General features: G+C 40.6%; 1 protein-coding gene across 1 annotated transcript in view; it reads right to left on the bottom strand.

Moving 5' to 3' along the window:
- Positions 1 to 15953, bottom strand: part of LOC131935766 (axotactin-like) — a 110968-nt gene that overhangs the window by 72657 nt on the left and 22358 nt on the right. Inside the window, exons 3-4 of the mRNA XM_059292411.1 lie at positions 15638 to 15910; positions 13445 to 13559 (exon numbers count right to left, since the gene is read on the bottom strand). Coding sequence (XP_059148394.1) covers positions 13445 to 13559; positions 15638 to 15892 — 370 coding nt within the window. The 5' untranslated portion in view covers positions 15893 to 15910. The remainder of the gene's footprint in view (positions 1 to 13444; positions 13560 to 15637; positions 15911 to 15953) is intronic.

The following is a 15953-nucleotide window of genomic DNA, read 5'->3' as shown; positions in this document are numbered from 1 at the left end:
AGAATAGAACAGAATCTATTGTCTGAATAGGAAAGGACAGTTTAGTATTTGTACGAATATAGTATGACTGTATATAATATTTACGAAATGAATAGGAAAGTATTGATTTTGTCCGAATGGAATTGGAAAGGATTCATTTGCCTTTAAGTTAAATAGAATAGTATCGACTTTGTCCAAATAGAATAGGGCATAATCGATTATGTCCAAAAATAAATTACAGTCACTATTACGTCCAGTGGAAAATAACGGAATCGATAGTGTCCGAGTCTATGTAAGAGAAAAATCTCAAAGAAGAAAGGAAAACTTCCGCTAAAATGTTTGTTATAAGCCTTAGAGTAGTAGACTGTTGAGGTCTTGGTCAAGAAAATATGTCAAAACCGTCTCCGTCGAGACCATTAGGCGGCTTCTATAAATGTCGTCTGCTGACGTGTTGCCGTCTGGGTTGGTCAGATGGGGAGGTGTGTGTGTGTGTGGGGGGGGGGGGGGGGGGTTGAAATTTTTAACATGGGAGTTTGTATTTAGAATGAGCTAGACACTACCGTCAATAGCGTGAAGGTCTTCGTATCGGTAGCATTGTGTGGCTTTCTTACCAAATCAATAACAGAAAATGTTGTGTTACTATTTTTTAACTATTTTTTCTTCGATAATGTTCTTTTTGTTTTTACTAATAAAACAAAAGTCTAAAAGATATATTATGAGAAAAAAAAAGCTAGCGTACGAGTGCCGAGGTGGATAGTATTACATAATGGTACCGTGATGAATGTATGAATAGGATCGAGGATGACTTCTGAGAAAAACGTTTTTTTTTCGTTTCATTATGAAAAATGCAGTTCCCATTGATTAGCTCTGCCTACATAATCGTATTGTTGGGCAGTTGTATTTTAACGTACAGCGAATATCACAGATAACGACACATCGGCTTTTAGGAAACGGGTTTAACTTTAAGGTAAATTTAGTAACAGGCTTGGGGATAGGGTAAGGCAAGGGCTAGGTTCTTAAAGTCAGTAAATTCCTTTTCAAACCTAACAGAATATGGGGAAAATGAAGTAGAGTTCATCTGTTCCTGTGATTTCGACATATGTAGGTCTGTGATTTCGACTTATGTAGGGATAGTGTGATTAGCAGTATGCCCAGCCGATGGGAAATATGTATGCATGTGCGGTGAGCGAACGAGTACCAACTCGGCTTTAATACACTATATGGTGAGCTACTAGTTCAACATAGCTGTCACAAAACAAAAACACACAGAAACAGTTAATCTATAGCAAGAAAAATAGTCTTTGACGCGAATTTCGACAGTTAGTACAGAAAACAGCAAGGGGAAAAAATACAAAGGTGACAAATACGCCCATAAAGTTGGTAGATTGTCGTAATTTAGTAATGCAGTACTTTAGGTAAATAACCATTTTTTCCCGCCCATCCCGAACAGACGAAGGATAATTGCCTACTAAATCCCCCGGCACCCAGATTGCGACAAAATTGCTCGGTAAAGCTAAAAATTGCCGGGTGTGTTTGTCGTAGACGTTTAGATGGATGGGACAACATCAGGAAATAAGAAGAAAACGCATCGATTTTTTTATATCTAGAACAAGAAGACCTTGGTAGATGGAGAGATAAAGTATGGGGAGGAGGGAGGGGAGAGAATCAACATTTTATCTTCAATTCTTCAACAACAAACTGGGACATCAAGATGGAGCAGATATTGAAGATCCTTCGTGGTTACCACTCACAGAGGCCTTTGGTTCTAGAAGAAAAAGGGAGAAAAAAATTGACAGCAAATACTCTCTGACCCGATGCGTTTAGATCTCGGAGTATTACGTTTTGTAATCTCCGCACCAATCAAAGCCTTCGTAACAAATACCAGCTCCATCTCGATCTGAAATGACAGTCTTTGTCGGCTGTTTTGAATGGGGAGTTGTACTTTAAGGCTGGGCTATTCAAATATTTGTTTTTAAAACATGCAAGCATCATTGTGTTGGTGTCACAACAGAGATTTTCATCTGCCTGTTGTATTAGCCTGTGTTTTGTGTCTGATGGAACATCAATGCCATAATGCTATGCTTGAAACAGGATTTTAAATTTATTTAGAATTTTCTAGAGATCCGGTGGTTATGAAAGATTCGAGTTACGAACGTTTCGATTAACGAACGTATCGAATTATTAGTGTCGGATAAATTACGAATGTTGAGTATTGTGAATTATTCTGAATATGAATGCTTTGAGTAAAGAATGTTAGAATTACGAATACCTGGTAGCTATAAAAATGTCTTTATGGACGGCTGGATTTCTGTTGTTTTTTTTTAATTTATTTTATACACTTGAAAGAATGACGCTTTGGTATTCCGATACTTCAATGATTACTTATTTAAAGTTTAAAGTGCAACAAGTATTGTCAAGCGATCGAATCAAGATTATATCGATTTGATGTAAGCTTTGTGTTTGTAGTGCTGTATCACACACTGTCATTAAGGCAGCCTAGCCATAACTGTGTGTATGTGCGTGTGTGTGCTTGCGCGCGCATATGTGAATGTGTACGGGTGTGAGCGTATGTGTATGGGCGGGTGTGTGTGTGTGTATGAGTGTGGGCGCGGTTGTATATGTGTGTGTATGCGTGTGTGAATGGGCGCGGGTGTGCGTGCATGTATGTACGAGTACTGTCACGAGAGTTATCCTCACGATGTCGTGTATCAGTAATTCCCCGAGACCATTAATAAGAGGGACGTAAAATCGAATGTCATGGTGAGGCATGAGCATGCATCCTTCAATGTACACAGCTTAAATCAGTACTCAGCATAGTATGAATGCAAGACACGCGAAAGCCCTCGAGCAATGGCCATTGAAACTGTGGCGACAAACTGAGTTTAAAACTTGTAATTGTGCACATTAGTACAACTTCATCTGTGAGGTAGTTAGGAGTGCGGTACTTAATTTTTACGGTTTGAATTTTATATAAAGCAAGATATTTAAAAAAATAAAAGAATTCTGCAAAAAATATGTGTATCATAAAACAATGAAATATAAAAGCTATACGTGTTTAATTAGTTCTTAAGCGGTGTAGTGATCCGTTTAGGATACGGCATGGTGTAGATTGCATCAATAATTAATTCATCTAGGCATTCGTCGCCTCAGGATATTTTTACACAAAAAACCTCTCTTTGAACCTTTGAATAACATGGAGTGACTAACTTATCTCATCAAATAATGTTAGACAACTCTGGTGTCAGTCTAATGGAGCGGGGCCGAGAGTTAACGCCCTTTAATGTCAGCTAAATCCTGTAACATCAAAGTGGGGAGGATGGTTTTAACGTGACAAGGGTGTCGTACAGAGTTTAATTTGGTGGGGCGGCGAGATGGGGGGGGGGGGGGGGAGGGGGGGGGGGCGGGAAGGAGGGGGTGTACTGAGGCGGAAACTAGTACATGGTGTCAGTGTGCGTTCAAATGTACTCCAGGCAAAAATTGATTATTTTTCACCTCATGTCCAAAATCGGTTACATGGTGTATACAATTTTAACATAATAAAAAATAATGAGTTTTGACCCTTTAAAAGTTTAAACATTTTAAACTGCAGTCATATACTCGGAGGTCGTGAGAACTAATTTGACTTCACAGAGGTCCCATCAGTATACTTAATATTAATTCATGGACACCAGATTCGACTTCGGGAAAACATCGGTTTATTTGTTTTTAGCTCGTGAGCGATATCTGTTCTCATCTAAAACATGTGTGCTCTTGTACTCGCTATCCAGTTATAGCTGTAGAACTGGAAACCACTGACATATCCAGCGCAGAGGTAGATCTAGATCAGTGGTTCTTAACCTTTTTGGATGGAACGAACCCCCATCAGTTTTATATGAGCATTCATCTAACCATTCTTAACAGTTCGCACTGGCGAAATCCGATCGTGAATCATATGAGTCGGGTGTGTCTTGACTTCCACCGAACCCCTAGGGTTCGACGGAACTCAGGTTAAGGACTACTGATTTAGATTTTTTTAAAACTGATCAGCATAGCCATCCCCAACCCTCCTTCCCAAACACACATACCAACATACACAAACAGACACACCGACACACACACACACACTGGAACACATGCGCACATACACAAACACACGTAACTTATCGTGTCTCACTAACAGGCATCGAATGAGTAAAAGTTTTCAAACGGAGCAATATTCTGCATGGAGTAGCGCACATGTAAATTTGTATTGATCTTCTATCATGTCCACATTTTTGCGCTCATCCCCGGCACAAGAATGATTGGATCATTAAAGTAGGATCGGAATTTCAATCCGTTGGAGAGTTTCAACTCTTGAAAAAAAATCTCCACTAGTAACACGATGTTGGACGCATATTTAAATATAAAATATTAAATGTCAAGTAGATGTCTACTTACTCGCCTTAGACTCTTGGGCATTTCCATATAGAGTGACGGTTAAATATTCTAATTTTAATTTTGACAAGTGACTTCAGATGAACAACAAAATAAATGGCTGTTTATTTTTTAAGGTTTACTTTGCGCTTCAGAGTTTCTATGTTACTGGTATTTATTAACAGTTTATATAAAAATATATTTTAAAACATATTTTTAAAAGTTATATACATTATACATAAACATTATTTTGGTCAAATATCTTACATTTGTTTAACTCTAAAATAACAATCAACAGTATCAGGGGAAAAAAAATCTAAAAAGATGGTTATAAAGTACAGGTTAAAGTTATCTTTCGCAAACTTCAACACACACCCAAATCAAAATGTTAAAACCCAACACTTCCCATTCTCCGTTCGTAACTTTCCATAGTCCTATTCCCACAAATGTAAACAAACTAGTTGCACGAGAGATGTATTGACAAGCGGAACACACATACACAACATACAAAAGGTGAGCACATATGTCTATCAGAGTCAACGAGCATGGAAAATATGAGCAAGCGTCGGCCAGGTTTGATTGATTAAAAACATCGATCTGCCAAACAAGCAATCGATTGTAGCATTGGTAGTGATTATGGGACGGAGTGGTCTAGCGGTAGAGAGCTGGACTCCTAACCCGTAAGTCTCGAGATCGAATCCGGGTTCATGTCAGTAGACCGTCCCTGAGTCCACCCAACTCTGATGGGTACCTAACTCACGTTAGGGAAAGTAAAGGCGGCTGGGCGTAGTGCTGACCACACTATCTCTTCATATGCCGAGGTCACAGAAACAAGTGAACTCTACTTCACTTGCCCCATAGACCGTCAGGTTTGAAAGGGAAACTTTACTTTTTTTTTATTGGTAGTGATTCAGATGGGTCACGATTGTACTGTGGATAAAAATAGACACCTCGAGTTTCATCCAGAGTGGGCAGTACACCCCCTACATAAACTGACCAAGTTTGAAATATGGAAACAACTGAACCCTAATAGTTTTATCCAGAGTTGGCAGTACAACTGCTACCACGACAACTGACCATACTTGAAATATGGACACAACTGGACATTTCTACCTGTATCCAGCGTTGGAAATATAGCCTCTACCCCGACTACTGACAGAGAACACAGCTGGACATTTCTACTTGTATCCAGCGTTGGAAGTATAGCCTCAACCCTGACTACTGACAGAGAACACAACAGGACATTCCTAGTTGTATCCAGCGTTGGAAGTATAGCCTCAACCCTGACTACTGACAGAGAACACAACATGACATTCCTAGTTGTATCCAGCGTTGGAAATATAGCCTCTACCCCGACTACACTACTGACAGAGAATACAACAGGACATTTCTACTTCTAGTTTAACCCAACGTTGGGCATAAATCCACACGGACTACTGATCATATTTGTTAAATGAATACAACTGGGCACATATTGTCCGATTGTTTTTCTCGCTTTAGCCAAACGGCTTTCCCACAATGTACGATGTGAAAGGTGAGTTACACACACGTGTAAAAAAATAAATCGCCGTTACCTGTAAGTTACAATGACAGACCGACTCGCTCCGACAGACGTGTAAACACAGAGAGGAAAACAAAAACAAACTGCCGGCTGACACACGGTTACAGACACAACAAAACGATAAACACGGCGGAACGGAAAACTTTCCGAATACCTGTTGCTACACATCGTTCTCTTTCTAGCTACACAAGCTAACGGGAGCTCAACATCGTCTTGCTAATCTTCGCCTTGTTTTTTTTTTACCCATTTTCTCTCCCTCTCGTACCTTCTTTTCTCCCTCTCCTGTCCCCTTTCTCTTCCTCTAGTGACCTCTGTTTTCCTCTCTTGCCCCCTCTCCTTTTCTCCTACCCCCTCTCTTATTCTCTCCTCCTCTCTTCTGGTGCCCCCACTCCTTTTCTCCTACCCCCTCTCTTATTTTCTCCTCCTCTCTTCTGGTGCCCCCACTTTCTCTCCTACCCCCTCTCTTAATCTCTCCTCCTCTCTTCTGGTCTGGTGCCCCCACTCCCTCTCCTACCCCCTCTCTTATTTTCTCCTCCTCTCTTCTGGTGCCCCCACTTTCTCTCCTACCCCCTCTCTTAATCCCTCCTCCTCTCTTCTGGTGCCCCCACTCCCTCTCCTACCCCCTCTCTTAATCTCTCCTCCTCTCTTCTGGTGCCCCCACTCCCTCTCCTTCCCCCTCTCTTATTCTCTCCTCCTCTCTTCTGGTGCCCCCACTCCCTCTCCTACCCCCTCTCTTATTCTCTCCTCCTCTCTTCTGGTGCCCCCACTCCCTCTCCTACCCCCTCTCTTATTTTCTCCTTCTCTCTTCTGGTGCCCCCACTTTCTCTCCTACCCCCTCTCTTAATCTCTCCTCCTCTCTTCTGGTGCCCCCACTCCCTCTCCTACCCCCTCTCTTATTCTCTCCTCCTCTCTTCTGGTGCCCCCACTCCCTCTCTTACCCCCTCTCTTATTCTCTCCTCCTCTCTTCTGGTGCCCCCACTCCCTCTCCTACCCCTCTCTTATTCTCTCCTCCTCTCTTCTGGTGCCCCCACTCCCTCTCCTACCCCTCTCTTGTGCTCTCCTCTCTCTTCCTCTGGTGCACCCACTCCCTCTCCTACCCCTCTCTTGTGCTCTCCTCTCTCTTCCTCTGGTGCCCCCACTCCCTCTCCTACCCCTCTCTTATTCTCTCCTCCTCTCTTCTGGTGCCCCCACTCCCTCTCGTACCTCCTCTCTTGTGCTCTCCTCTCTCTTCCTCTGGTGCACCTCTTTCATGATTTCCTCCTCTCTCTAGCCACCCGCCTAACAGGAGTGCAACAACTTCCAGCAACTACCTGTTGTTTGTTTGTAAACAGTCTAGATCACGTGACTTGGGCAATAAACTTTCCTAAAATAGATCGTAATTGGCTTCATGGGGTCACCTAATTACTGTCTCGTAATGTTTTCTACAGGCGTATATGCGGCGTACGCTTATAATTTGATTCCCTATCTGCAAATAACGTTAAGACATTATGCAGCTTCCCCAATTTTTTTACTATTGTAAACAAAATACACCTTACGCTATGTAGAAGTTCGTTGAGTAGGCTAACACGTTTCCCTTCCTTCACATTGAGGCGCTATGCGCGTGAATAGCGTTATATTGTGTATTGATGTACTCTTAATCAAATTGACCACACCAACTTCAAAGTCTAATTAAATCTATATATCGTTTTCTTGTTCTTGTACGCTACATTGTGAATCAAACAAATATGGCCAACAGCAACAGAGTTGGTTGTGTTTATACATAGTTTTTCTAGCCCTTGTAAGCTTTATTGTGTTACAGACAAATATAGCATACAACAGCATCAGTTATGTTAACAGCGAACAACATTGTCCACACGTAAACAACCACACGATTTAAAATCTTTATGTATTAAATAACCCCGCATCACGTGGTTTCTTCTAACCAATAAAAAACATCCTATTTCCTACAGCGCCATCTGGACAGAACCTCGATTGTTTACAGAATGTTTTTGTTAGATCAAGCAAAGTAAAAAAAATGTAGTTAACACGACACATCAACAGGAGCAATCAAACGACGTTTTTCTAGCAATACGAGACTTTTTAGGCCACGCTAAACAGACAGGGGAATCGGATGGGAGACGGCCATGTTGTTTCTAGCAATGTGAGTGGGAGATTTTCCTGAAAGGGTTCCATTTTGTTTTATAGGAGATAGATTTATTTTTTCAAAACTTGGATCAACAAGAAATATAAAATTTCAAATACTTAAAAACCACAAAACAAAATAAAAATAAAACATTACATTTATGATCTGAATGGACAAAGACTCGGTGATAAAACAAGAAACATCAGTGACGTCAAATGATTTCACGTGAGATAAAAATAGCTCTTGGTTTTTCCCAAATCTTGAAAGATCGCCAGATCATGTCCCTTGGTTCATTTATCTCTTCAATACGTCTAGCGAGTAATGGTAGCAGTTTCTAGTGCGACATTTATATTTGGTATTGCTCTATACGGAAGACCATAGAATAGGGATCACTCGAAGAGTTTCTGTGAAATCAGTTCCTGTATTTACATGTTCGATATTGTTTGATACACAGAAGGCCATCGAAGAGGGGATCAATTGTAGGGTTTCTAAGAAACCTGTATTTACATGTTCGATATTGTTTGATACATAGAAGGCCATCGAAGAGGGGATCAATTGTAGGGTTTCTAAGAGACCTGTATTTATATGTTTGATATTGTTTGATACACAGAAGGCCATCGAAGAGGGGATCAATTGTAGGGTTTCTAAGAGACCTGTATTTACATGTTCGATATTGTTTGATACACAGAAGGCCATCGAAGAGGGGATCAATTGTAGGGTTTCTAAGAGACCTGTATTTATATGTTTGATATTGTTTGATACACAGAAGACCATCGAAGAGGGGATCAATTGTAGGGTTTCTAAGAGACCTGTATTTATATGTTTGATATTGTTTGATACACAGAAGACCATCGAAGAGGGGATCAATTGTAGGGTTTCTAAGAGACCTGTATTTATATGTTTGATATTGTTTGATACACAGAAGACCATCGAAGAGGGGATCAATTATAGGGTTTCTAAGAGACCTGTATTTACATGTTCGATATTGTTTGATACACAAAAGGCCATCTATAAAGTAAACAAAACCAAAAGAACGGGTCGGGCTGTCAGTAACGATACGTGATAAAGAGGGGAGAGAGGGCTGTATATTTGACGTCATCACCACCCTCGCCGACTCCAGTGACAGAGACAGGCTAGCGGGACAAGGGGGACCTACAGAGATGGCCAGACCAAAATGGCCAGACAGAGACGAACAGAGAGAGATGATCAGCGATAAGAGAAACGAGCCGACCCGCGGCGTATCATACGCCGCTATTTAGTTGTTTTATTTTCTTTTCAGTAATTCATAATTTGTGAATTCGACAGTACCAATGCTGCCACTGAAAATATTTGCTTTAAAACAGTAACCCCCCCCCTTTCCCCCAACCCCAACCCCTCCCCTACCCCCCCCCCCCCCCTACCCGTGAAAGCAGCCTCCTCTTAGTCACCTCCTCTAAGTTTAAAATCGTTACAAACTAAATTATCTGCCCCTAATAGCCGTCACTAAACCCGGCTCTATGAATGTAAACATTTAGCGTGACCACAGCTCACCAGACCATGTGGGGGAGGGGGTGGTAGTGATAGAGAGGAAGAGAGGGGGCTGCAAGGCGCGCTTGCAGCTTGTTTTCTAACGTCTCCCAGAAGAGAATTATATATATATAGATAGATGGCCAGACAGAGGTGGCAGACAAACCAGACGGCGACAGACCTTATAAAAAAACCTTACAAATATACTATACATTGTTTACATTTTTGTTGTTAAATATCTCTAGCTCATCTTTAGTTCAGGTTTAGCTCATCCCCCTGGCAAATCCCCAAACACACATAAATAAATAAAAAAATCCATCAAAGCCACGCAGATAGCAGATCGTAAATGAAGGCTCATAAACGCCGCCACGCATAAAAAAAACCCCACAACACAACGTACCTGTATAACGTAGAGTATAATATTACCTGATAATGTAGACATGAGACGACGCCACCCACCCACAAGGTAAAGTATACACCTGCGCCACAGGTTGGTGAGAATCTCCGTAAAGGCAGACAGCCTGCCACGACCCCGCCGGTAAAAATGTACAAACACAAACACGGTGGATATGTGAGTTCAGCAAGAAGTTGTCCGGTAGTTGGTACAGCATACAGCAATCTTTACATCTAGCTTTCCGCGCAGCACCGAGTAATGCGTGCAGCATCGAGTGATGCGCGCAGCACAATGCAGTTCGAGTAAGGCTAAGCGATCCATCTAGCATCCAGAAATCCATAGAGCATTAAGTAATCCTTTGAGCGTCAAGTAATCCATGCAGCATCCACAAATGTATGCAACGTCGGGCAGTCCACAATCCCATAACTTCGTGTGGCACATTACAATCCACGCAGCATCCAGCAAGCGTTGCGGCATCAACCAATCCATACATCATTCAACATCCATGCAGTATCCAATAACCCATGCAGCATCCAATAATCCATGCAGCATCCAATAATCTATGCAGCATCCAGCAATCCATGCAGCATCCAATAATCCATGCAGCATCCAATAATCCATGCAGCATCCAATAATCCATGCAACATCCAATAATCCATGCAGCATCCAACCACTCATGCAGCATCCATCAGTCTATGCAGCATCCAGCAATCCATGTAGCATCCAACCATTCATGCAGCATCCAACAATCTATGCAGCATCCAACAATCCATGTGGCATCCAATAATCTATGCAGCATCCAACAATCCATGCAGCATCCAACAATCCATGTGGCATCCAATAATCTATGCAGCATCCAACAATCCATGCAGCATCCAACAATCCATGCAGCATCCAGCATCCAGCAATCTATGCAGCAGTCCAGCATGTGGCACAACAGCCTGACAAGACCGGCGACAGACACAATTAAATCTATCGATGTTTGCCTTCATCAAACCCGAGTCAAGTTTCTGTGTTTTTTGTCTGTTTGCCAATAGATTAAACTCTACACAAGCACAATAAGATGTACTTTTACCGAAGAAACAAGAATGTACATCATGTACTTTTATTTTGTTTTAAAATTTCACATTTAATTTAAGTGGAACTCGTTTAAAGACGCGGGTTTCATTAAGCTAAATCACGGCTTTTAATTAAGGCTCTCGTTTATTTGTGGCGTTTTTAATTAGCATGATGCAATAATTTATTAGAGCTTGGCGTAATGAGCGGATGGCCAAACCTAAATAGAAGTAAGGTCAGATTCTTATCGTTTCTGAATCCACATTTGAACAACGTACTTTAATATGTATCAGCTAGATCTAGTGCTATTACAGTTCTTTGTTCTCTTAAAACATTTAAATTTGACATTATTTCAGAGTTATGGTTAACATTATCTTTGCAGAACTAATTAAGGATTATAATAGAACATTTTATAAAATAAACCAACCGAGGTGCTAGTTAAATGGGTTACAACAAGCTGTTCCTTAAACTACTTAAAATATCAAATTTTAAATAACTTTATATTTGAGGTTTTTTGGTGTTGTAACCGCTCGTAATGACATCTTTGACATTATGACAATCGCTTATAAATAAATGTTCAGTTGGTAAAGTCACGCCACGAAGTCATCTCGGCTGTCAAATATTTTCTTACAAGACACAGTGTGAGGTAAAATTCAAAGAAGACAGCAAAAGAAAAGGCGGAAAGAACGCATCAAAGAATGTATGGGTCCAATATCTGGGTGGGGCAGTGAAGATTGTAGATGACTTAAAGGAGCGGAGGCAACTGGTCAAAAGGACATTTGTGGCGCCCAGCGGTCGTCCAGACAACCAGACAGATCCAATGCCACCATGTCTTAAGTAGAAAATCTCCGTTTGGTATCAAATCCTATCTAAAACTAATCTAAATATTCATTTACCCTTTCTGTATTTTGACATGATACCTTGCTACTTAAGATCGGGCTTATAAAAATAACATATGGACATTTTAAACTAACATCTTACAAAAAAAGTCTATTTCCAGATTACAAGTTAATTTTAAAAGTCAACATAGCCCCCTGGTGCGAAGTCATTAGCCCACTCTTTCGGGCAAAAAACTCTGAAAGAAACACTGCATTCGACTTTAAAATCGTACAGCAAACAGTTTTCTCCAGACGCCAAGTAGACGTCACAAAACATCCGACAGACAGCCGATATTTTAACACTACACAGGAAGTACAATGGCAGGTAGGCGCTAATGCAGAAGTCAATCTCTAGCAGACGTGACATAACCGCGGGCACAATGGCGCCCCAGGGCTTCAGTCAACCGTTAAGAGTTCTGAACAAATTTGTTCGCCGCCGACTTTTTAACATTTTACTTAGGGCTCCCGATTAGCTGTCACTGGTTAAAGTACTTTTATTTTGTAGATGTACTATGAAAAACTACCATCAGATGTGTTTGTTCAGTGGTTGTAAAGTTGAAAATAGGTTCTTTAGAAAAGGAATTGTGTAGAATACATTACAGATTGAAATTGGAACTTCCTAGTTTAAACAAAGCGTTAAGTAACCACGTAACGTGACTTTTTAAAAGTAAATAATGTACCTACCTAACAGCTTCACTAACGAAACTCCCCGAGCGAGAAAATAGTCCACCCACACAAAAATCATATTAAAAAACCCACTCATAAGAAGTCAATCCCAATTTAAGATAAATAACAGTATCCCTACAAATACTGACTAGGTAAAAGCCTGCCTTATATAACGAATATAAAAATATTTGTTTTAAAAATCCCGAATACATAAACGACCAATTCAAGCTATAATTATCCTCATTAATTCTTCATTAACAACCCACTGAAAGATAAACTACACACGAGAGGGACAATACAGCAACAACGAAAATTACAACCTATTCAAATTTTACAATTACAAAATCAGCGGCATAAAATCAGAACCATCACTAAGGGTAACTAAACAACCACCCGAACAAACCTTCTAACATAACCATCCAAAGAAACCATCAGAACTTATCAGCCCACATTACCACCAAAACACCCAACGAAAATTGCCTAACCACCGAGTCTGACCACCCACACAAACCACCCCACTTACCACCCAACCTACCCACATACACACCAACCATTGTCTAAGCACCCAACCTAAGCACCCCAAGCTAAGCACCAAATCTACCCACATACACACCAACCATTAAGTCTAAGCACCCAACCTACCCACATACACACCAACCATTAATTCTAAGCACCCAACCTAAGCACCCAACCTAACCCCCCCCCCCAACCTAACCCCCCAACCTAACCCCCCAACCTAACCCCCCAACCTAACCCCCCAACCTAACGACCCAACCTAACCCCCCAACCTAACCACCCAACCTAACCACCCAACCTAACCACCCGACCTACCCACACACTTCAACCACTCACGCCACCATCCCACCGCCTTCCCACAAATGACAACTCACCTTTCCCGATGACAATGTCATCCTGGTATGTGGTGATAGCGAAGCTGACATTCAGCCTCCCTAGCCTCAGCTCGGCAAACAGCTGGTAATCCGACAACAAGGGTATCGCCTTGTTCTGGGGAGATAATTCAAACACTGATCAGCCCATCTTCTGACAGGGGAGACTACCTAGTAGGTCCTGTAGATACTAGCTTTCAAATAGTTTAAAACTTAGTGAAAAAAAAATCAATTCCACACAAGTGCTAATTCTTTAAGTTTCTGAAACAATGGAAATTATTATTTTTTTACCATTATAAGAAGTAATTTGTTTAGAATAGAGTAAACAGGTAGGCTAACTAGTGCATTTAGCTTCAAGAGGTTTATATATGGTAAGCAGGGATGGGCCGTGAAATCTCGCTAAACTTTTCTTCTTCTCAACAAAAAGAATAGCATGACTAAACATCCCATAGTCCAAAAAAAAAAAAAAAAAAAAAAAAAAAAAACAAACGAAAAACAACAACTTAACAATCAAGGCGCGCACAAAAAGACAAAAGGTTATTTTCAACACTTCTAACATAATCTCGTAGTATTCTCTTGTATTCTCTTGTTTTTGTCAATTATTTTCCTCGAAACGTCAAGTAGTATGTGGCTCTAAACCATCGGCCGAAAACCGTTGGAAAATTGTCCCAAGACAGCGCACCTGAGGCCTAGAACTTCTATAGCCCAGGGACCTGGTACAGAGGCTAAAAAAATTTTCAAGAACGAATGACGTAAGGGTGTATCTGGAACTTTTATTTACATTGTTGCCAAGATTAGCCTTGGAAAGTTCTCACTCCCTGTCTAAATATAGACCGAGTTTTAAACGTCTTCTATTTGCCACCATCGGTGACTCACAATGAAAACATGCACAAACTCCACCTCATCATGAATTCTGCTAAGTTCTCGGCTAAGTCACCCGACTTAAGACGCCAGGGTTAACCTGTTTCAAACGGAGACACACAAGTCAAGTCATGACACACTTAGGGGAGGATTTCGGAATGTACCTAATTAATCTCGCTGCTTTAACCGCTGTTAAGACGAATTAAAATTAAACTGATTTATGCCAGATAAATTTGATGTGTTCTCTGTCACCAAAAATTATGGGTTTTATTTAAATCTAATATTTTAACTCCAAGAAACAAAACTTTGGAATATTCTAAATCTAGTGTTTTATTAATGGAATATTTTTTTTTTGCAAAACTTTTTCCAAGTTAGGAAATCTGACAAAATTTGATGAGTAAAAATAAAACTGTGTTAATTGGTAGTTTTAATTTTAAAGTGGTGACATCGCCATATCGCTGACATTAGTAATTAGGTCAGTTAGTTTTAATTGGAATGGATTAAAAGGAAGCCTTAATGTCGACATCGCCGTGAACTCTCAAGAAGTAATACTAATCAAGACATAAAAAAATATTTTTAAAAATTAATTAAAATGTATTATGAATTACGAATCGGAAGCATAACATCTGTGTGGTATTTTAAAACTATTCGTTGACTTCTGATCGAAAATTTTATCACGCTTTACAGTGGGGTAAGGGCAGTGAACCTACACATTCAGAAAGGCGTGGGTGTATTCTGTACCATCGGGTTAAGTAAAATGTAGGCTTTGTGAGCTAACATTGTTTCGAGAATGTATTTTGTAAGTTGTACCCAGACGAAAGTACTTTTCTCTTTATTTTCTCTCATAGAAAATTCCAGAATTTTGAATGTGTTTGAAAGCAGTCTGTGGCGTTTCAATATTTAATATACTCACTCACACGTAGGCTTACATGTTGTTTAACCACACCCCTTATATCAGCGACTATTATCAGAATTACACTACAGTACCATATCGCAGGGATATCTAGTTTATAAACATTACACTCGTGTTTACGATCACAACTACATGTAATGTATAGGACATTTATATTATCGAAACATCTATTTGTAATTTATTAACATTACACTAACAGTACAAAAACAAAGCTAAGTGTAATTGATCACCATTACACTTACATTATCAGAACACAGCTACATGTAATTGATCACCATTACACTTACATTATCAGAACCCAGCTACATGTAATTGATCACCATTACACTTACATTATCAGAACAAGTCTACATGCAATTGATCACCAATACACTTACATTACGAGACCACAGGTACATGTAATTGACCACCGTTACACTTACCTCAGCGTCCAGTATAACATGTTGAAACAAAATGCCGTTGGCCTGGTTGGTTTTGAACTGGAATGTAAAATGTAGACTCCTGGTGTCTGACAGGATGGGGAGGAACGCCAGTGACGACACGCCGGGTTTGTTGAAGGTCCACGTTTGCTCCACGGTCGCCACGGCCTCCGTCAGACTCAGCAGCGCGCCCACGACCAGGATCAGAGCACCCAGCCTGGCCGTCAGGGTCAGTTCTCGGCCTGCAGGTGTGGTCATTTTGTATCACGCCATTGTCTGGAGACACAGGTGGAACAAGTTATAGTGGGTTGTAGGTATT

The sequence above is a fragment of the Physella acuta genome, unplaced genomic scaffold (genome assembly GCF_028476545.2).
Source record: "Physella acuta isolate Inbredline_101_S28 unplaced genomic scaffold, ASM2847654v3 ptg000157l, whole genome shotgun sequence".
NCBI lineage: Eukaryota > Metazoa > Mollusca > Gastropoda > Physidae > Physella > Physella acuta.
This window is presented reverse-complemented; position numbering and strand designations above follow the sequence as displayed.